Raw genomic sequence first — 20,403 nt, 5'->3', positions numbered from 1 at the left:
ATTTTTCTCCAAAGGAATTCAGTAACTTTTCATGTGTGTGTGAGTGTGTGTGTGTGTGTGAGTGTGTGTGTGTGTGTGTGTGGCTGTAGAGCATGTCTTTATGAAGACAGCCCTTTGTGTTACTACTATTACTGCCAATAATAATCCTCACAGCAAACTCATGAAATAAACATGATCATTATTCCCAGTTGACAAATGAGTCCAAACTGTGCTTTAGAAAATTTGGGGCTGGGCGTGGTGGCTCACGCCTGTAATCCCAGCACTTTGGGAGGCTGAGGTGGGCGGATCACCTATGGTCAGGAATTCAAGACCAGCCGGGCCAACATGTTGAAACCCTGTCTGTACCAAAAATACAAAAATTAGCTGGGTGTCGTGGCAAGCACCTGTAATCCCAGCTACTAGGGAGGCTGAGGCAGGAGACTCGCTTGAACCCAGGAGGCGGAGGTTGCAGTGAGTCGAGATCATGCCATCGCACTCCAGCCTGGACAACAAGAGCAAAACTCCATCTAAAAAAAAAAAAAAAATGGAGAGAGAGAATTCCTGTGAAATGCTCAGAATCACACAGCCAGAGAGCCTGTCTCTAAATCCTGGGATTGATTTAGATGATGGCAATGGGGTCCTTGGGTCTCTGTCTCAACAAGAAAGCAGAGCGATAGAAGAATAAAACCATTACAAATGGCGGTCCACACTGGGACCAAAACGTAAAAAGGCTGACATAACTTAGGGAGGGTGGTCAGGGGCAGCCTTGCTGAGGAGGTGCGGTCTGGGCCGTGACTTGAATGACAAGAAGGAACGAAGCTTGCAAAGGTTAGGGAGAGCAACAGTGGAATATTATTTGGTCATAAAAACAGAAGAAAGCATTGATTCATGCTTCAGCATAGATGAGTCCTGAAAATATTATGCCAAGTGAAGGAAGCCGGACACAGAAGGCTGCATAGTGCAGTATTCCATCCAAAAGAAATCTCCTGAACTGACAAATACATAGAGACAGAAAGTAGATTCGTGGTTGCCAGGGACTGAGGAGAGAGAAATGGGGAGATAAATGGGGTACGGGTTTTCTTTTGGAGTGATGAGAAAGTTCTGGAATTAGACAGTGGTGATGGTTGCACAGCATTGCGAGTGTACTAAATGTCATTCCCAATCAACTTAATAGTGTGTGTGTTTTACACCAATTTAAAAAGAAAACAAGGCCAAGCACGATGGCTCGTGCCTTAATCCCAGCACATTGGGAGGCCAAGGCAGGAGGATTGCTTGAGCCCAGGAGTTCCACACCAGCCTGGGCAACATAGTGAGACCCTGTCTCTACAAAAAATAGAAAAAAATTAGCTGGACATGATGATGCATATCTGTAGACCCCGCTACCTGGGAGGCTGAGGTGGGAGGATTGCTTGAGCCTGAGATTTAGAGGCTGCTGTGAGTTGTGATTATGCCACTGCATTCCAGCCTGCTCCACAGAAGGAGATCTTGTCAAAAAAAAAAAGAAAAGAAAAGAAAAAGAAAGAAAAAAGGGAAAAGAAAAATAAAAGGAAAGAAAAGAAAAACGGGCTAGTCATAGTGGCTCAGGCCTGTAATCCTAGCACTTTGGGAGGCAGGAGGATCGCTTGGGGCCCAGGGTTAGAGACCAGCCTGGATAACCTCTCTATTTTTAAAATTTGTAAAGTTAGCTAGGTATGCTGGCACGTGGCTATAGTTCTAGCTACTTGGGAAGCAGAGGTGGGAGGATCGATTGAGCCCGGGAGTTTCAGGCTGGAGTACTCCAGCCTAGGCAACAGAGCAAGTCCCTGTCTTAAATAAATAAGTAAATAAATACAGCCGGGCGCGGTGGCTCACGCCTGTAATCTCAGAATTTTGGGAGGCCAAGGCCGGCGGATCACTTGAGGTCGGGAGTTTGAGACCAGCCTGACCAACACGGAGAAACCCAGTCTCTACTAAAAATACAAAATTAGCTGGGCGTGATGGCACATGCCTGTAGTCCCAGCTACTCAGGAGGCTGAGGCAGGAGAATCGCTTGAACCCAGCAGGTGGACGTTGCAGTGAGCCGAGATCGCGCCATTGCACTCCAACCTGGGCAACAAGAGTGAAACTCTATCTCAAATAAGTAAATAAATAACAGCCTGGGCAACTAGTGAGACCCTTTCTCTACATAAATAAATAAATAAATATCCGGGCATGGCGGCACTTGCCTGTGGTCCCAGCTACTTAAGGGACTGAGGTGGGAGGACTGCTTGAGCCTGAGAGGTTGAGGCTGCAGTGAGCTATGATCACACCACTGAACTCAAGTCTGGATAACAGAGCAAGACTTTGTCTCAAAAATAAATATATAGAAAACAAAGATGAGGGGGAAGATAATTTAAGGCAAAAGAACCCCAAGTTGCAAAGGCCCTGGGGTTCAAACGGCTTGGTGTGTTCTCCAAGGAGCCAGGAGGCTGATGTGGCTTCAGGGGTGGATGACTGCAGATTGCATAGGGCATAGAGAGCCAAGCTAAGGAGCGGGGAATGTGTCCAGGTGCAGCGGGAAGACTTTGGAAGATTTGAAGAGGTGGGAGACATTATTTGATTTATGTTTAAGATCACTCTGGGCCAGGTGCAGTGGCTCACGCCTGTAATTCCAGCACTTTGGGAGGCTGAGGCCGGCGGAGCTCTTGAAGTCAGGAGTTCCAGACCAGCCTGGCTAACATGGTGAAACCCCGTCTCTACTAAAAATAAAAAAGAATCGCCAGAGCTGGGCACGGTGGCTCACGCCTGTAATCCTAGCGCTTTGGGAGGCCAAGGCAGGTGGATTGCCTGAGCTCAGGAATTCGAGACCAGCGTGGGCAACACGGTGAAACCCCGTCTCTACTAAAATACAAAAAATTAGCTGGGCGTGGCGGCGAGCGCCTGTAATCCCAGCTACTCGGGAGGCTGAGGCAGCAGAATTGCTAGAACCCGAGAGGCGGAGGTTGCAGTGAGCCAAGATCGTGCCACTGCACTCCAGCCTGGGCGACAGAGCAAGACTCCGTCTCTAAAATAATAATAATAATAATAAATAAAATAAAATCGCCGGGCTCGGTGGTTCACACCTGTAATCCCAACACTTTGAGAGACCAAGGCGGGCAGATCACCTGAGGTCGTGAGTTGGAGACCAGCCTGACCAACACGGAGAAACCCCGTCTCTACAAAAAATACAAAATTAGCCGGGCGTCCTGGCGCATGCCTGTAATCCCAGCTACTCGGGAGGCTGAGGCAGAAGAATGGCTTGAACCCGGGAGGCGGAGGTTGCGGTGAGCCGAGATCGCGCCATTGCACTCCAGCCTGGGCAACAAGAGTGAAACTCCCTCTCTCTCTCTCTATATATATATATGTATTTTATTTTGTATATATATATACAAATATATATATAATATATTTGTATTTTATTTTGTGTATATATATACAAATATATATACATATATTTGTATTTTATTTTGTATGTATATATATATATATACAAAATAAAATACAAATACAAAAATTAGCGGGTGTGGTGGCAAATGCCTGTAGTCTCAGCTACTTGGGAGGCTGGGACAGGAGAATCGCTTGAACCCGGGAGGCGGAGGTTTCAGTGAGGCGAGACCGCGCCACTGCACTCCAGCCTGGGTGTCACAGCAAGACTCCATCTCAAAAAAAAAAAATGTCACTCTGGCTCCTTTGCTGAGAATTTGTTGGGAGAGTGGGAGAAATAGGGAGGAAAGGCATTAATTCTCCAGAGAGAAACCCAGGATCTGGGGCTCTTGCAGGCTTAGAGCTGGCCTGGAAGGGGCTGGTTAGCCAGACTGATTCTGCAGGAATGTCTGAGGTCTCAACCTTCGTTTCCCCAGTAGGTATTGTCTTCCCAGTGCCCAGATCTGCCCTCAGGAGGCAGATCCGCTGCACCTCTGCCCGCTGCACGCTACATTCCCATTTCACAGAGCAGCAGACTGAGGCTCAGAAAGGGTGACTGGTCTAAGCTCATGTGTCTGGGCAAGGAGAGGAGGCAGAGAGCCAAGTCCCCTTGGGCGCTGAGCCCAGTGCTGGGTGCTGGGGTGATCTAGAGATGTGCCTCATTCAGACTTTGCCTTTTTTTTTTTTTTTTTTTTTTGAGACAGAGTCTTGCTCTGTCGCCCAGGCTGGAGTTCAGAGGCGCGATCTCAGCTCACTGCAACCTCTGCCTCCCAGGTTCAACAGACTCTCCTGCCTCAGCCTCCGGAGTAGCGGGGATTACAGGTGCGTGCCACCACGCCCGGTTAATTTTTGTATTTTTTAAGGTCGAGGCGCGGTTTCACCATGTTGGCCAGACTGGTCTCCAACTTCTGACCTCAAGTTATCTGCCCACCTTGACCTCTCAAACTGTTGGGATCACAGGCGTGGCCACAGCGCCCGGCCGACTTAACCTTATTTTAATGCAGTTCATGTAACTGTACGATTACAGAATTTACCTGTAATTTTTTTTGTTCATGTCGGAAGAGTAATGTGCCGATGTCGTAACAAGGTTTGAGGGAGGCACATCTCACGCATGCGCGTGAACACCCAATCATCCCGCTTAGAAACTACAAAAGGATCTAGCTGTAAGTTTAAATTATTGCTTCGCGTGACAATAACCAGCTCACAAATCCCTGAATTTTTAATGACCTGCACATCAGTGTCCCACCTGTGGGCTGTTCTGTGTGGTAGAGCCCACGTTGTGCTGGGGCGGAGAGCGGGCTCAGAAGCCTGCCATCTAAAGTCTAGACACTTCACTTTATTTGAATTGGTCAAAATTCCGTTACGTACGAGCAAAGGCATATGAAGAAAACAAAAAAACAAAAAGAAGAAATAAGATTAAGCTCCCTTCACTCTCAATTTTAATCAGCCCAGGCCTCCCCCATTCCAGAAATTTGGACCGACCCTGACTCCGCCCCAACCTATTCCAGCCCCGCCCCTTCCCCCGCCGGCGCCGTCCTCATGACAACCGCGTCCACACGCCCTCTTCTCCTAGGTGTGGGGGAAGGCTGGCCCTCAGTGCTCCCATTGGCCAAAAGTTTGTAGAGGGCGGGCCTCGCTCACTCTCATTGGTCAGTTGCTCGCTGTGGTCCCATCCCACATGCTTCCATTGCTTGATTCATCGAAAAGGGAAGGGACTCTGGGCAGCGGTTGTGGAGTGCCGCGGGTCCACAGTGCTGCACTGAGCAGAGAGGAAGGGGCGTCCCGGGATATTTGGAGGTTAAAGGTGTGGGCAAGGTATCATGTGGAGGCAAAGGGGCGAGAAGTGAGGGGCGGTGAGAGGGGAGCGGGGCGGGCAATGTGTGGGATTCTCAGAATGTCTTTTCCGCAGGGTGATGACCACACCTGCCGGCTCCGGCAGGGGCTTCGGCTCCGTGTCCTGGTGGGGCCTGTCCCCGGCGCTGGACCTGCAGGCTGAAAGTGAGTCCCAGCACGCAAGGTCTGATACACCGTCTGCCTTCCCAGCCTGAGCAGACGGCCTTTTAGAGCTCGTAGTCCAAGCGTCGGTGGCAGGGGGGCGCTAACGTTCTCCAACGCTCCAGCGGCAGAGGGCGCGCTCCCAGGGGCAGCCCCGAGGTCCTGTCTGCGGACTACGAATCCCAGAATACTCAGAGGAAACACCTCCCCTTGGAACCTAGGCCACGGGCGGAACGCCTACTGGGATTTGTAGTCCATTTTTTGTAGGGGATGCTACGGTGGACGCTCTGCCAACCACCATGGTGCCCCAGCGGCTGTCATCTTGCCAGGTCCTCCTGTGGACCCAGACTCCCAGGCTGATACAGTGCACAGCACCCCCGAGCTAGATGTGCTGCTTCTGGGCTCTGTGGATGGACGGCACCTGCTGCGGACCCTGTCCCGAGCGAAGCTCTGGCCTCGCAGGAGGTTCAACGTGAGCTGGGGTGAAGATGAGAGCCCAGATTCCCGAGTCCTTGAGGGAGGAAGGGATTGAAATTCTAAAACCTCAGGTCCAGGAATGAAGGGGCTGGAGACTCCTAGATCTGAGGGAGGCGGAAGCTGGGAGCGAACCCATGCGTCTTGGGGGAAGGAAGGGGCTGGGGTTTGGAACTCCTGGGTTCTATAGTGGGGAAGAGCTCGAGGATGAGGTCTTCTGAGTAATGGAAGGGAAGAGAGCTCTGGGGACACAGACTTCTGTGTTTGAAGGAAGAGGCTGGTGTAGAGAACTCGGGTGTGTGGAAGGAGAGAGCTGAGGGCCTGCTCTCCTGGGTCTCCTAGGGCCCAGGCAAACAGGTCTCAGAATTATTCTGCCCTGTCCATCCTTCTAGTTCTTTGTGCTGGAGAATAATCTGGAAGCTGTGGCCCGACACATGCTGATCTTCAGCCTAGCCCTGGAGGAACCGGAGAAGATGGGGCTGCAAGGTCTGTTGCTAGGACCCAGGCATTCTGACCGCTGGTCTCCTCCCCCTCCCTAGAGGGATTCTGGCATTTCAATGGTACAATTAAAAAGTTTGGTTATTTTCCTGGGAGGCGGAGGTTACAGTGAGCCGAGATCGCGCCGTTGCACTCCAGCCTGGGCAACAAGAACGAAACTCCGGCCGGGCGCGGTGGCTCACGCCTGTAATCCCAGCACTTTGGGAGGCCGAGGCAGGAGAATGGCGTGAACCCGGGAGGCGGAGCTTGCAGTGAGCTGAGATCGCGCCACTGCACTCCAGCCAGGGTGACAGAGCGAGACTCCGTCTCAAAAAAAAAAAAAAAAAAAAAAAAAGAGAGAGAGCGAAACTCCATCTAAAAACCAAAAATGTTTGGTATTTTCCAGTGTGGTACCTCTGATGAAAAAAAAAATCCAATATATTTATTGATGATGGTCCCCTCTGATGTAATTTGCCATCTTAGAGCCTCAGCTCCTCCTACCTGTAAAATGGGGCTAAATATAATACATCTTAGAGCCACTTAGAAAATTCCAGGAGAGGCTGGGTGCAGTGGTTCACACCTGTAATCCCAGCACTTTGGGAGGCTGAGGTGGGCGGATCACGAGGTCAGGAGATCAAGACCATCCTGCTCAACATGGTGAAACCCCGTCTCTACTAAACATACAACAATTAGCCGGGTGTGGTGGCAGGCGCCTGTAGTCCCAGCTACTCTGGAGGCTGAAGCAGGAGAATCACTTGAACCCGGGAGGCAGAGGTTGCAGTGAGCTGAGATCACACCACTGCACTCCAGCCTGGGCGACAAAAGCAAAACCTCCATCTAAAAAAAAAAGAAAGAAAGAAAAAGAAAACAGGTTTGTTTGTTTATTTATTTATTTATTTATTTATTTGAGGCAGAGTCTTGTCCCGTTGCCCAGATTGGAGTGCAATGGCACGATCTTGGCTCTCCATAACCTCTGCCTCCTGGATTCAAGGAATTCTCCTGCCTCAGTCTCCCAAGTAGCTGGGATTACAGGCATGCACCACCATGCCTGGCTAAGGTTTTGTATTTTTAGTAGAGCTGGGGTTTCACCATGTTGGCCAGGATGGTCTCGAGCTCCTGACCTCAGGTGATCCGCCAGCCTTGGCCTGCCAAAGTGCTAGGTTTACAGGCGTGAGCGATCACACCCAGCCCCAAGAAAAGAGGTTTAATTGACTCACAGTTCCACAGGCTGTACGGGGAGTATGGCTGGGAAGGCCTCAGGAAACTTACAATCATGACAGAAGGCGAAGGGGATGCAGGCATCTGCTCCATGGCAGGAGAAGGGGCAAGAGAGGCAGTGGGGAAGAGCCGCACACTTGCAAATAACCAGATTTTGTGGGAACTCACTCACTATCACGAGAACAGCAAGGGAGAAATCTGCCCCCGTGACCCAATCACCTCCCAGCAGGCCCCGCTTCCAATATTGGGGATTACAATTCAACATGATATTTAAGCAGGGACACAGATCCAAACCATATCAGTCATTAATGACCCAGGGAGTTCAGAGTACATTGCACAGTACAGATTGTTCAAAGTTCTTAAACAGCTAGAACTAAACTGATCTATTTTACTAAAGGCACATAGTTCTCTTCTATTAAGTTCTTAAACAACTAATATGAAACTATTTGTATGTCTATGTGTATATATATTATATACAAAGGTATATATAGTCATCCCTCAGTAACACTGGGGACTGGTTCCAGGACCCCTGCAGATACCAAGATCCAAGGATGCTCAAGTCCCTTATAAAATTGTGTAGTATTGCCAGGGGCGGTGGCTCACGCCTGTAATCCTAACACTTTGGGAGCCTGAGGTGGGAGGACTGCTTGAGACCACGAGTTTGAGACTGGCCTGGTCAACACAGTGAGACCCTGTCTCTACAAGAAATAAAATATTGGCCGGTCGCCGTGGCTCACGCCTGTAATCCCAGCACTTTGGGAGGCGGAGGCGGGTGGATCACGAGGTCAGGAGATCGAGACCATCCTGGCTAACACGTGAAACCCCGTCTCTACTAAAAATACAAAAAATTAGCCGGGTGTGGTGGCAGGCGCTTGTAGTCCCAGCTACTGGGGAGGCTGAGGCAGAAGAATGGCGTGAACCCGGGAGGCGGAGCTTGCAGTAAGACGGGATCGCACCACTGCACTCCAGCCTGGGCGACAGAGCGAGACTCCGTCTCAAAAAAAAAAAAGAAAAAAGAAAAGAAAAGAAAAAGAAATAAAACATTAGCTGGGAGTGGTAGCTAATGCCTAGCCCCAGCTAGCTGGGAAGCTGGAGGAGGAGGGTCCCTTAAGCCCAGGTGGTCGAGGTAACAGTGAACTATGATGGCACAACTGCATTCAGCCTGGGCAACAGAGTGACACACTGTCTCAAAACAAAAAAGATGTACTTACAAATAGCCTGTACACATGGTCCCATACACCGCAAATCATCTCTAGATTACCTATAATATGTAATACAACGTAAATGCTTACACCATATTTTACGATTTGTATTATTTTTTACTGTTGTATTGTTATCTTTTCCCCCAAATATTCTCTGTCTGCGGTGAGTGTGGAATCTGCAACTCTAATTCCCTCTTCTAGGTGGTTATTTATTTATTTATTTTAGAGGCGGAGTCTCACTCTGTTGCCCAGGCTGGAGTGCAATGGCATGATCTTGGCCCATTGCAACCTCCGCCTCCGGGTTCAAGCGATTCTCTTGCCTCAGCCTCCCGAGTAACTGGGATTACAGGCGCCCGCCACCATGTCCGGCCCTGTTCTTCATGTAGTTTTTGGGATGCGTGGGGAGTTTGCGGGGGTTCGTTGTTTTCATTATATGACTATGACATAATAACATATTAAGGGTGTAATTTCAGAGGTCCCTCCTCCACACATTCCCGCAATTATCTCCCTCTCTCCGTAGAGCGGAGCGAGACCTTCCTGGAAGTGTGGGGGAACGCGCTGCTGCGCCCGCCAGTGGCCGCCTTCGTGCGTGCCCAGGCCGACCTGCTGGCGCACTTGGTCCCCGAGCCCGACCGCCTGGAGGAACAGCTGCCCTGGCTCAGCCTCCGCGCCCTCAAGGTACCGCCGCCCGGCCTCCATCTGGGATCGGGTGGCCGCGGGAAGAATGGAAGCGCGCAGTCCAAAGGACGTGCGTTGATGGAGCAGGCGGCGGGCTCGGGAGTTCGAATCCCAGTTCCCCGACTCCCACTGTGGGATTTGACCTGGGGGCAGGAGGTGGCTTCTGCTTTCGGAGCCTCAGTTTTTCCATCCGAGAAACGGGGGAATCGTTCCCCTGTTCTGGGATGGAAGAGAGGGTCAATTAGAATCCGCCCTCCCTGCATCCCTCTCTGCCTCCCTCTCTCCCACTGCGTGCCTGGCCCCGCAGTTCCGCGAGCGGGATGCCCTGGAGGCCGTGTTCCGCTTCTGGGCTGGCGGCGAGAAAGGGCCCGAGGCCTTCCCCATGAGCCGCCTCTGGGACTCGCGGCTGCGCCACTACCTGGGCTCCCGCTACGACGCCCGGCGCGGTGTCAGCGACTGGGACCTGCGCATGAAGCTGCATGACCGCGGGGTGAGGGGCCCAGGAGGAGGGGCTGGGGGCCTGGACCCCTGGGTCTGAGGGAGGAGGGGCTGGGGGACTCGTGAGTCTGAGGGAGGAGGGTTTGGGGGCCTGAACTCCTGGGTCTGAGGGAGGAGGGCCTGGGGACCTGGACTCCTGGGTCTGAGGGAGGCTGGTGTAGGGGTCCCTCCACGCTCGCTCGGTTCACTGAGGGCTCCCTTCTTCCCGCCCCCCACCCCAGGCCCAAGTCATTCACCCCCAGGAGTTCCGACGCTGGCGGGACACAGGCGTCGCCTTTGAACTCAGGGACTCCAGCGCCTATCATGTGCCCAACCGGACCCTGGCGTCCGGTCGCCTCCTGAGCTACGTGCGTGTCCACTGCCTGTCCTGGCCCACTGCTGCTTCTCGGAGTCCTAGGAGTCAGGGTCCCCAACATCGACCTCACCTGCCTCCTCTCTCCCTCCTTTTCCAGCGTGGGGAGCGCGTGGCAGCGCGCGGGTACTGGGGGGACATCGCCACGGGGCCCTTTGTGGCCTTCGGCATCGAAGCGGACGACGAGAGCCTCCTGCGGACCAGCAACGGCCAGCCAGTCAAGGTGCGCGGCGAGGCTGGGACTGGGGGTAGAGGTGGGGCTGGGGGGGGTCGGTGGGTGCGCAAGGCCCCGTCTCCACCCAGGCCCCGCCCCCAGCTCCAGACCCCGCCCGTCGCTTGGTGGGAACGACTCCATTCAGGGAACAGGCCCCATCCCCGCGGGATAGGTCCCGCCCCACTTCACATCCTCCAAGCAGCTGCGGCAGTTCTAGTCCTGGACCGAGGACGCCCAGCGTTCTAAGCCCCGCCCCGCCATCCTGGCCCCGACGTCTGGCCACGCCCCTTCTACTGTTAGACGGCCGGGGAGATCACTCAACACAACGTGACGGAGCTGCTCCGCGAGGTGGCCACCTGGGGGCGCGCGAGAGCCACCGGGGGGGACCCGGAGGAGCAGCAGCACGCGGAGGGAAGCCCGGAGCCAGGGACTCCAGGTAAGCCAGGGACAACAACAACAACAACAGGTAAGCCAGGGACTCCAGGTAAGCCAGGGACTGCAGCCTCCAGGTGTTTCACACTGGAGTGTGGACTGACATGATTTGGAATGCCTGGGCAAGTGACGGCTTCTTGATATTGTCTCTTTTTCTCTCTTTCTCTCCCTTTCCTAAATTCTGAGAGCATGCTTAGAATTCTGAATTCCACTAGTAGAATTCTAATCTTATCTGCAGAGGGCTAAGCTATCCAAGAATATTCTCACAGGGTGCTGGGTCCCAGCTCCCCCTTGGACAGCCTCCCACACCCTGGATCCTGGCTGGGCCTCCTTCCAGCCATCCTCCAACCTGGCCCTCCCTGCGTGTCTGTCTGACAGGGCATGTCACAAGTGGCCCTGGCCACCCACCCTCTTTCCCTCTCTAGAGTCTCACATGTGGCCCTGGCCACCCACCCTCTTTCCCTCTCTAGAGTCTCACATGTGGCCCTGGCCACCCACCCTCTTTCCCTCTCTAGAGTCTCAGTTGCCTGATCTGTACAGTGAGTCTCTGCCTGCCAGGCTGACCTTCCCAGAACTTTCCAGGAGCCCACCTTAGAGGACAAAAAGCTGCAAGAGGACAAAAAGTGTTATCTCCAAGTCCTGTGTGCCTGCCCAGCTCTGCCCAGCTCTGTGTATCTCTCTGGCTTTCCACCCTTATGGCTCCGCCTGTCAGAGGTGACCCCTCTATCCCCTTCCCCCAGCAGCCCCCACCCCGGAATCTTTCACCGTCCACTTCCTGCCGCTCAATTCTGCTCAGACTCTCCACCACAAGAGCTGCTACAACGGCCGATTCCAGCTCCTCTATGTGGCCTGTGGGTAAGCGGGGAGGCAGCTGTGCTCACAAAGACGCAGGATCAGGCCCCCAGCCCCTCCTCCCTCAGACCCTGGAACTCAAGCCCCAGCCCCTCCTCACTCAGACCCTGGAACTCAAGCCCCAGCCTCTCCTCCCTCAGATCCTGGAACCCAGGCCCTAGCCCCTCCTCCCTCTGACCCAGGAGTCCAGGCCCCCAGCCCCTCCTCCCTCAGACCCAAGAGTCCAGGCCCCCAGCCCCTCCTTCAGACCCAGGGGTCCAGGCCCCCAGCCCCTCCTTGCTTAGACCCAGGGGTCCAGGCCTCCCAGCCCCTCCTCCTCCAGACCCAGGAGTCCAGGCCCCCAGCCCCTCCTCCCTCAGACCCAGGAGTCCAGGACCCCAGCCCCTCCTCCCTCAGACCCAGGAGTCCAGGCCTCCAGCCCCTCCTCCCTCACACCCAGGAGTCCAGGCCCCCAGCCCCTCCTCCCTCAGACCCAGGAGTCCAGTCCCAGCCCCTCCTCCCTGGTACCCCAGAGTCCAGATCTCCTGCTCCCTTCTTTCCCAGGACCCAGACTCCAGTTTTGCCGCCCCTCCTCCCTCATTGTCTGGGATCCCAGAGCCCCATCCTCCCTCCGGATTTGGAGCTGAATCTCAGCCTGTCCTCTGTCCTCTCTGCAGTATGGTCCATCTTCTCATCCCTGAGCTTGGGGCCTGTGTGGCACCCGGAGGGAAATTGATTGTGGAATTAGCCCGGTGAGTCAGTGGGGTGGAGGGTGGGGAACATCCTGGCTTAGGATCAAAATCTGGGTCCCTGACAGGGCGCTTCCCGTCTGCAGGTACCTGGTGGACGTGCGGCAGGAGCAGCTGCAGGGATTCAACACCCGGGTCAGGGAGCTAGCTCAGGCAGCTGGATTTGCTCCACAGACCGGGGCCAGGCCTTCAGAGACCTTCGCACGTTTCTGCAAGTCCCAGGAATCACCTCTGGGCAACACTGTCCCAGCTGTGGAACCCGGAACTCCGCCCCTTGACATCCTGGCCCAGCCTCTTGAAGCCAGCAGCCCAGCCCTTGAGGGCCTGACCCAGCCTCTGCAGGGGGGGACCCCACACTGTGAGCCCTGCCAGCTGCCCTGTGAGTCTCCAGGTTCACTCTCAGAGGTTCTGGCTCAGCCTCAGGGGGCCTTGGCTCCGCCCAACTGTGAGTCAGACTCCAAAACTGGAGTCTGACCCAACCCCTAGACACCCCTTATCTCCAACTTCCAAAGTCAGGTTGTAGGATGAGAACCCGCTGATACCATTCTAAGTCCGCTGCTAGAGTCCTCAATTTTATTCTAATCATTCCCACTCAGTACCCGCCACCCCCACCCCGGGAGTGTTGGTAGACTTTCAAATTCCATTTCTGAGATTCTATGGTCTATTCCTAGAATTCTAGATTGTTCTCTCAGAATTCCAAATTCCACTTCTGAGGCTCTAAGCCCAGCCTAGGATCTGACACTGAGTCTCAGGCCCTTGACTTTGGCCCCTTGTTCCCAGGCACCCTGTGGCTGACTGGGGGCTGGGGTGTCTCCTCACCAGGGCCTGGTCAGCACCCAGATGGTTCAAGTAAAGCAAGTTGTGTCCACCCTTCTGTGTGTCCAAGCGTCTTTCCTGTCCTATGTCCGTCTCCAGGGCTGGGAGAGAAAGGCCCAGGAGTGCTGGACAGAGGAAGCCAGAAACTAGATTCCTGGGTTTCCAAGTGGACGAGGGATGGATTTCCCAGTGCTATTGACTGAGAGCTAGCCCCCAGCACAGATGCATCCTCAAATTAATCAACAACATTTATTGGGTGGCCTGGACTCCTGGGTCTGAGGGGAGAGGGATTGGGGTCCTGGACTCCTGGTCTGAGGGAGGAGGAGCTGAGGGTGCAGACTCTTGAGTCTGAGAGAAGAGTGTGCTGGGGGCCTGCCTGGACTCCCTTGTCTGAGGGAGGGGCTGGGGGCCTGGACCCCTGGATCTGAGGGAGGAGGGGCTGGGGGCCTGGACTCCTGGGTCTGAGGGAGAAGGGCCTGGGGGCCTGGACTCCTGGGTCTGAGGGAGGAGGGGCTGGGGGCCTGGACTCCTGGGTCTGAGGGAGGAGGGGCTGGGGTCTGGACCCCTGGGTCTGAGGGAGGAGGGGCTGGGGGCCTGGACTCTTGGGTCTGAGGGAGGAGGGGCTGGGGGCCTGGACTCCTGGGTCTGAGGGAGGAGGGGCTGGGGTCTGGACCCCTGGGTCTGAAGGAGGAGGGGCTGGGGGCCTGGACTCTTGGGTCTGAGGGAGGAGGGGCTGGGGGCCTGGACCCCTGGATCTGAGGGAGGAGGGCCTGGGGGCCTGGACTCCTGGGTCTGAGGGAGGAGGGGCTGGGGGCCTGGACTCCTGGGTCTGAGGGAGGAGGGGCTGGGGCCTGGACTCCTGGGTCTGAAGGAGGAGGGGCTGGGGGCCCAGACACTTGAGTCTGAGGGAAAAGGGGGCTGGGGGCCTGGACTCCTTGTGTGAGGGAGTGGCCAGGGTCTCCCAGGGTCCTGGGACTGAGGGAGGAGGAGGTTGGGAGGTCGGGCATTCTCTGGGTCTGAGGGAGGAGGGGTCTAGGACTCCAGGATCAGAGGGAGGAGGGTCCGGATTCCTGTGCCCGGAGGTGGCTGGTGATCCAGCTGGAGCAGGGCCCACCCCGCCCCTCACGTGCCCCCGTTATCTCGCATAGTGGGCAGGGGGAGGAGGAGGTGACAGTATATTTAGTCTGTGTCCTCGCCCTTTATCTCAGTGTCCTCGGGGAGTCTCAAGCAGCCCGGAGGAGACTGACGGTCCCTGGGACCCTGAAGGTCACCCGGGCAGCCCCCTCACTGACCCTCCAAACGCCCCTGTCCTCGCCCTGCCTCCTGCCATTCCCGGCCTGAGTCTCAGCATGGCGGATAGGTGAGTGATGCTCCAAGGCAGTGGGAGTTAGGGGCGACCTCCCGGGTTCCCAAGAGGGGTCCCGGAGCTGAGAGGCTGGACCCTTGGCCTGCAAGGTAGGGGTAGGGACTCTTGGGTGAAGAGAGGAAGTGGGTTTGCGAGTCAGACTCCTGGAACCCAAGGAAGCGGAAGCGGGGTCCCCCGACCTCTTGTTCAGTGGGGACTCCAGGGGTCCCTTAGGAGACAGACAGGACACAGCCCACCACTAACCCCCCTCCTTGGTTTCTCTCCTTCCAGGAGCAGCGATGCGGTGAGAGCAGCGGGCTAAGGCGTGGCTCGGGCCCCCAGGGCCAGGGTGGGCGCTGCAGTGAGGGGTCTGGGGCGGGAGGCTGCAGCCCTAGCAGAGGGTGCGGTACGGTAAGGGCCGGGTGGGGTCTTGGTGGTGATGGGGTCCCCACTCCTCCAAACCCAGGCTAGGGAACCTCGCCCTGCACCAGCCCCAATCAGACGCCGCTCCTCCAACTACCGCGCTTATGCCACGGAGCCTCACGCCAAGGTGGGACGGGGCTTCCTGGGGGCAGAGTACAGGCGCCGGAGGGATCCAAGACCCTGGGAGTGGGGGGAGGAGCCAGGGCTGCGAAGGGGGCGGGGACTACGCGGAGGTGCTTCAGGGGCGGAGTTTTGCAGAGGGTCATGCTCGGATTGGTGACAGCAGCCTGAGGGCGGAGCTCCGTTGCCCTCGGACTTGCTTAGGGATAGATGGGAAGTGCCTATCCAAAGGAAGAGACCCGGATTGGTGGATGGGAATGAGGGGCGTGGCCTCCCGTAGACTCAGGGCTCAAGTTGGACGTGGGCCCAAATCTGGACCGGCTGGGGTTGCTGGGGGTGTCTTGAGGTCCCCTCCACCGTCGTCTGCGAATCCCCCTCCATGATCCTTCCTTGCTCCATCTCACCCTGGCAGAAAAAATCTAAGATCTCCGCCTCGAGAAAATTGCAGCTGAAGGTGAGGACGGGCGGGACAGAGAAAGAGCAGGCAGGGGCTCAGGGGGCGGAGCTTGAGAATGGGTGGGGCTTTCGGGGTAGGTGGGCGGAAGTGGGCGGGGTTTGGGCGCTCGGGGCGTGGCTTTAGCGGGGAGTACTGCTCGGGGTTGGGCGGGGCCGTGGAACAGTGGAGACCAAACTGGAGGGTTTAGAAGGGCAGAGGCGGTTCCCCACGCCTCGTCTTTATCCTGAAGCCCCGGGTGGGCTGCGCTTCCCTCCCACCCCTCTGCAGACTCTGCTGCTGCAGATTGCAAAGCAAGAGCTGGAGCGAGAGGCGGAGGAGCGGCGCGGAGAGAAGGGGCGCGCTCTGAGCACCCGCTGCCAGCCGCTGGAGTTGGCCGGGCTGGGCTTCGCGGAGCTGCAGGTACCGGCTCCCAAGGATGCGAGGTTTCTAGTCCCGGAATTCAGCAGTACAGCCTCTATCCCCTCTTCTGCTCGGGACCCAGGCGTCTAATATGGCTGTCCTTACCCAATTATATATGGTTCGTGGGACTCCTGGCCCCTAACACCCTTTCTGTGCAGGTCTGTGGAGTCTTGGCTCCAACCTACTCCTTCAGGACCATGTGGCCCTCCTATCCCAGACAGAAGCCCAAGCCCCAGCCCCTCCTCCCTTAGATCCAGGAGTCCAGGCCCCAGCCCCTCCTCCCTGAGACCGTGGAGTCCAGGCCCCCAGCCCCTCCTCCCTGAGACCCTGGAGTCCAGGCCCCCAGCCCCTCCTCCCTCAGACCCTGAAGTCCAGGCCCCAGCCACTCCTCCCTCAGACCCTGGAGTCCAGGCCCCCAGCCCCTCCTCCCTCAGATCCTGGAGTTCAGGCCCCAGCCCCTCCTCCCTTAGATCCTGAAGTCCAGGCCCCCAGCCCCTCCTCCCTCAGACCCTGAAGTCCAGGCCCCAGCCCCTCCTCCCTCAGACCCTGGAGTCCAGGCCCCAGCCCCTCCTCCCTCAGACCCTGAAGTTCAGGCCCCCAGCCCCTCCTCCCTGAGACCGTGGAGTCCAGGCCCCCAGCCCCTCCTCCCTGAGACCGTGGAGTCCAGGCCCCCAGCCCCTCCTCCCTGAGACCGTGGAGTCCAGGCCCCAGCCCCTCCTCCCTGAGACCGTGGAGTCCAGGCCCCAGCCCCTCCTCCCTCAGACCCTGGAGTCCAGGCCCCAGCCCCTCCTCCCTCAGACCCTGGAGTCCAGGCCCCAGCCCCTCCTCCCTCAGACCCAGGAGTCCAGTCCCCAGCCCCTCCTCCCTCAGACCCTGGAATCGAGGCCCTCAGCCCCTCCTCCCTCAGACCCAGGATTCCAGGTCCCCAGCCCCTTCTCCTCCCTCAAACCCAGGAGTCCAGGCCCCCAACTCCTCCCTCAGACCCAGGAGTCCAGGCCCCGAGCCCCTTCTCCCTCGGACCCAGGAGTCCAGGTCTCCCTGTTGTTGGTTCCCCCAACAACACACACCACATTCCTCCTCCAGGACTTGTGCCGACAGCTCCACGCCCGTGTGGACAAGGTGGATGAAGAGAGATACGACATAGAGGCAAAAGTCACCAAGAACATCACGGAGGTGGGACACATGGGCAGCTCGGGTACCTTCGGGGTAGGGTGAGATGGCTGGGACTTGGTCTCTGCCTGACCCCTTGCAGCTGCTTTTGGCTGCACATCCCAGGAGATCCAGGACAACTGTGAGCCTGGCAGGGCTGGGGCAGAAGGATGAGTACAATATAGTCAAGGAAAGCTGTTCTAGGCAGAGGGAACAGCACATGCAAGGCCATGGGTTGGGAAACAGAAAATATGTTAGCGAACATGCTCAGGACATCACATGTTGGTAAATTCGCTCAGGCATTGGCCAGGGAATTGTGATTTGCATGTAGCCGGACCAGATTATGCCAGTGGTTTTGAGAGGTGAGGCTGGAGCATATGAGGAGGGGGATTCAGTTCCAGGATTAGAAGCCTAGACTGGGAGCCTAAGCCGGGAAGAGACTGGATGAGGCCTCGGTACTGGAAGACGAGATAAGGAGAATAAAAAAGGAGTGTAGGATGGAGGAGTTGGGTGAGGGGGAAATGGAAGGAGGAGTACCCACCCCCTTGTGCCCCACACCCCCAGATTGCAGATCTGACTCAGAAGATCTTTGACCTTCGAGGCAAGTTTAAGCGGCCCACCCTGCGGAGAGTGAGGATCTCTGCAGATGCCATGATGCAGGCGCTGCTGGGGGCCCGGGCTAAGGAGTCCCTGGACCTGCGGGCCCACCTCAAGCAGGTGAAGAAGGAGGACACCGAGAAGGTGAGTGTGGGCTAAGGCCAGGAAAGAGGATGCTGAGGGGAAGGGCTGTGGGTGCCAACAACCCTAGGGCCTAGCCTGAGGGCAGACGGTGCTTGGAGTTGGGGGTAGAAGCAGCTAGTAAGGGGTCCTCAGAAATGCAAGAGGAAGACAGGAAGTAGAAGGGGAAGACAGGAAGTGCATTAGGGCTACAGGAAGTCCATGTAAGAGCAAAGAGGTGCATGAAGGTCCAGGTGCGCAGTGGCTTATGCCTGTAATCTTTGAGGTTTAAAAAAAAACTTTTTTTAATTTCCCTTTTTTTTTTTTTTTTTTTTTGAGATGGAGTCTCTGCTGCCCAGGCTGGAGTGCAATGACACCATCTCGGCTGCTGGAGTGCAGTGACGCCATCTCGGCTCACTGCAACCTCTGCCTCCCAGGATCAAGTGATTCTCATGCCTCAGCCTCCCGAGTAGCTGGGACTACAGGTGCACACCACCATGATGTTTTTTTAATTTCTACAAATTTCTTTTTAAAATTAGCCAGTCACGGTGGTGGCATGCAGCTTCTCAGGAGGCTGAGGCAGGAAAATCGCTTGAGCCCATGAGATAGAGGGTGCAGTGAGCTATGACTGCACCACTGCACTCCAGCCTGGGCAATACAGTGAGACCCTATCTTAAAGAAGAAGACAGGAAAGATAGGAGTGGATGCCTGAAACCATGGATTGTACTGAACCCTATATGTAATTTTTTTTTCCTATACCCACATACATACCTATGATAAAGTTTCATTTCTAAATTAGACACAGTAAGAGATTAACAATAAATAACAATAAAAGAAGGTTGGGCATGGTGGCTCATGCCTGTAATCTCAACACTTTGGGATGCTAAGGCAGGCAGATTGCTTGAGCTGTGGAGTTCGAGACCAGCCTGGGCAACATGGCGAGACCCTGTCTCTATAAAAAATACAAAAGTTGCTGGGTGCGGTGGCTCATGCCTGTAATCCCAGCACTTTGGGAGGCCAAGGCGGGCGGATCATGAGGTCAGGAGTTTGAGACCAGCCTGGCCAACACAGTGAAACCCTGCCTCTAGTAAAAATACAAGAATTAGCCAGGCGTGGTGGTGGGTGCCTGTAATCCCAGCTACTTGTGAGGCTGAGGCAGGAGAATTTCTTGAACCCGGGAGGCAGAGGTTGCACTGAGCCGAGATCTCACCACTGCACTCCAGCCCAGGCAACACTGGGAGACTCCATCTTAAAACAAAACAAAACAAAACAAAACAAAAGTTAGCTGGGCATGGTGGCACACACCTGCGGTCCTAGCTACTCAGGAGTCTGAGGTGAGAGGATGGCTTGAGCCCAGGAAGTTGAGGCTGCAGTGAGCCGAGATTGCACGACTGCACTCCAGCTTGGATGAGGCAGCCAGACCCTGTCTCAAATAATAATAATAATAAAATAGAACAATTATAACAGATTGTAATAAAACTCATGAATATGGTCTCTTTCTCAAAATATCTAATGGCACTGTAATCACCCTTCTTTTCCTTGTGATGTAAAATGACGGTGCCTATGTGCTGAGATGAGGTGAGGTGGATGACATAGGCATTATGACCTGGCGTTAGGCTACTATTGACCTGAGAATCCATCAAACTTATGAATTGTTTATTTCTGGAATTTTCCATTTAATATTTTTGGGCCATGGTTTACCTCAGGTAACTGAAACCACGCAAAGTAAAATTGCAGAAAAGGAGGGACTACTATAATAAGAAGAGAAGGAAGGAGACAGGAGGGGCATAAGGCAGACAGGAAGTGGAGGGGAAAGACAGGAAGTGCATGAGGGAGACAGGAAGTGGATGGGGAAAGACAGAAAGTACATGAGGGAGACAGGAAGTGCTGGGGAAAGACAGGAAGTGCATGAGGGGGACAGGAAGTGCATGAGGGAGACAGGAAGTGGATGGGGAAAGACAGAAAGTACATGAGGGAGACAGGAAGTGCTGGGGAAAGACAGGAAGTGCATGAGGGGGACAGGAAGTGCATGAGGGAGACAGGAAGTGCATGGGGAAAATTGGCAGGGATTATCTTGAAAAGACAGGAAGTGCTCCAGAACTAGACACTTAGGCATCCAGGGTAGAGTGGCCCCACAGGCTGGAGGGAAGACAAGGATTCTTGAGAGACTGGAGACCAGGAAGAGACCCTAACCTCTGACTCATCGCCATCCTCCAGGAAAACCGGGAGGTGGGAGACTGGCGCAAGAACATCGATGCACTGAGTGGAATGGAGGGCCGCAAGAAAAAGTTTGAGAGCTGAGCCTTCATGCCTTACTGCCCCTGCCCTGAGGAGGGCCCTGAGGAATAAAGCTTCTCTCTGAGCTGAAAGTGACTCCATGTCTATTACCCAGGGCTTAGGCAGGAGAAAGATGGGAAGACTGCGGGTGGGGCTCCCCCAAAGCCACACAGCAGGTTGG

General features: G+C 55.3%; 2 protein-coding genes and 1 non-coding gene across 10 annotated transcripts; 2 read left to right on the top strand and 1 right to left on the bottom strand.

Moving 5' to 3' along the window:
- Window positions 1-4,452: 4,452 nt before the first annotated feature.
- LOC115933453 (small nucleolar RNA U13) lies at window positions 4,453-4,556 on the bottom strand. The gene has a single exon (XR_004069297.1). It is a non-coding gene; the product is annotated as a small nucleolar RNA U13 (small nucleolar RNA).
- Window positions 4,557-5,003: 447 nt separating this feature from the next.
- On the top strand, window positions 5,004-13,389 carry DNAAF3 (dynein axonemal assembly factor 3). 8 transcript variants are annotated; one of them, XM_031007539.2, is made up of 12 exons: window positions 5,004-5,214; window positions 5,309-5,397; window positions 5,724-5,866; window positions 6,261-6,354; window positions 9,286-9,443; window positions 9,751-9,933; window positions 10,163-10,288; window positions 10,394-10,516; window positions 10,808-10,943; window positions 11,680-11,794; window positions 12,448-12,522; window positions 12,606-13,389. In XM_031007539.2, exons 1-12 carry the CDS (start codon window positions 5,078-5,080, stop codon window positions 12,991-12,993), a joined length of 1,767 nt encoding a protein of 588 aa, XP_030863399.2. In that variant the 5' UTR covers window positions 5,004-5,077; the 3' UTR covers window positions 12,994-13,389. The 8 variants fall into 8 exon arrangements, with proteins under 8 accessions (XP_030863399.2, XP_055226557.1, XP_055226556.1 ...); XM_055370581.2 differs by having other exon boundaries at window positions 5,036-5,214; window positions 12,335-12,522; window positions 12,606-12,679; XM_031007540.3 differs by having other exon boundaries at window positions 5,041-5,214; window positions 11,683-11,794.
- A 1,137-nt stretch (window positions 13,390-14,526) lies between these two features.
- Window positions 14,527-20,314, top strand: TNNI3 (troponin I3, cardiac type). The gene is made up of 8 exons (XM_031007538.2): window positions 14,527-14,695; window positions 14,972-14,984; window positions 15,147-15,230; window positions 15,636-15,677; window positions 15,948-16,079; window positions 17,163-17,252; window positions 17,793-17,969; window positions 20,163-20,314. The coding sequence occupies exons 1-8, from the start codon at window positions 14,685-14,687 to the stop codon at window positions 20,244-20,246; spliced, it is 633 nt and encodes a 210-aa protein (XP_030863398.1). The 5' UTR covers window positions 14,527-14,684; the 3' UTR covers window positions 20,247-20,314.
- Window positions 20,315-20,403: the final 89 nt, after the last annotated feature.

The sequence above is a fragment of the Gorilla gorilla genome, chromosome 20 (assembly GCF_029281585.2).
Source record: "Gorilla gorilla gorilla isolate KB3781 chromosome 20, NHGRI_mGorGor1-v2.1_pri, whole genome shotgun sequence".
Lineage (NCBI taxonomy): Eukaryota > Metazoa > Chordata > Mammalia > Primates > Hominidae > Gorilla > Gorilla gorilla.
Note: the sequence above shows the minus strand (reverse complement) of the source record. Positions and strands in the feature narration are given on the sequence as shown.

Bases quoted from the DNA above. Each gene is read 5' to 3' on its own strand.
- DNAAF3 (XM_055370578.2), top strand. From the start codon at position 5,078: ATGCTTCCATTGCTTGATTCATCGAAAAGGGAAGGGACTCTGGGCAGC. The intron at 5,398-5,723 runs GTGAGTCCCAGC...TCATCTTGCCAG, and splicing joins GCTGGACCTGCAGGCTGAAA to GTCCTCCTGTGGACCCAGAC. The intron at 11,795-12,447 runs GTAAGCGGGGAG...TCCTCTCTGCAG, and splicing joins CTCCTCTATGTGGCCTGTGG to TATGGTCCATCTTCTCATCC.
- TNNI3 (XM_031007538.2), top strand. The intron at 15,678-15,947 runs GTGAGGACGGGC...ACCCCTCTGCAG, and splicing joins CGAGAAAATTGCAGCTGAAG to ACTCTGCTGCTGCAGATTGC. The intron at 16,080-17,162 runs GTACCGGCTCCC...TTCCTCCTCCAG, and splicing joins TGGGCTTCGCGGAGCTGCAG to GACTTGTGCCGACAGCTCCA.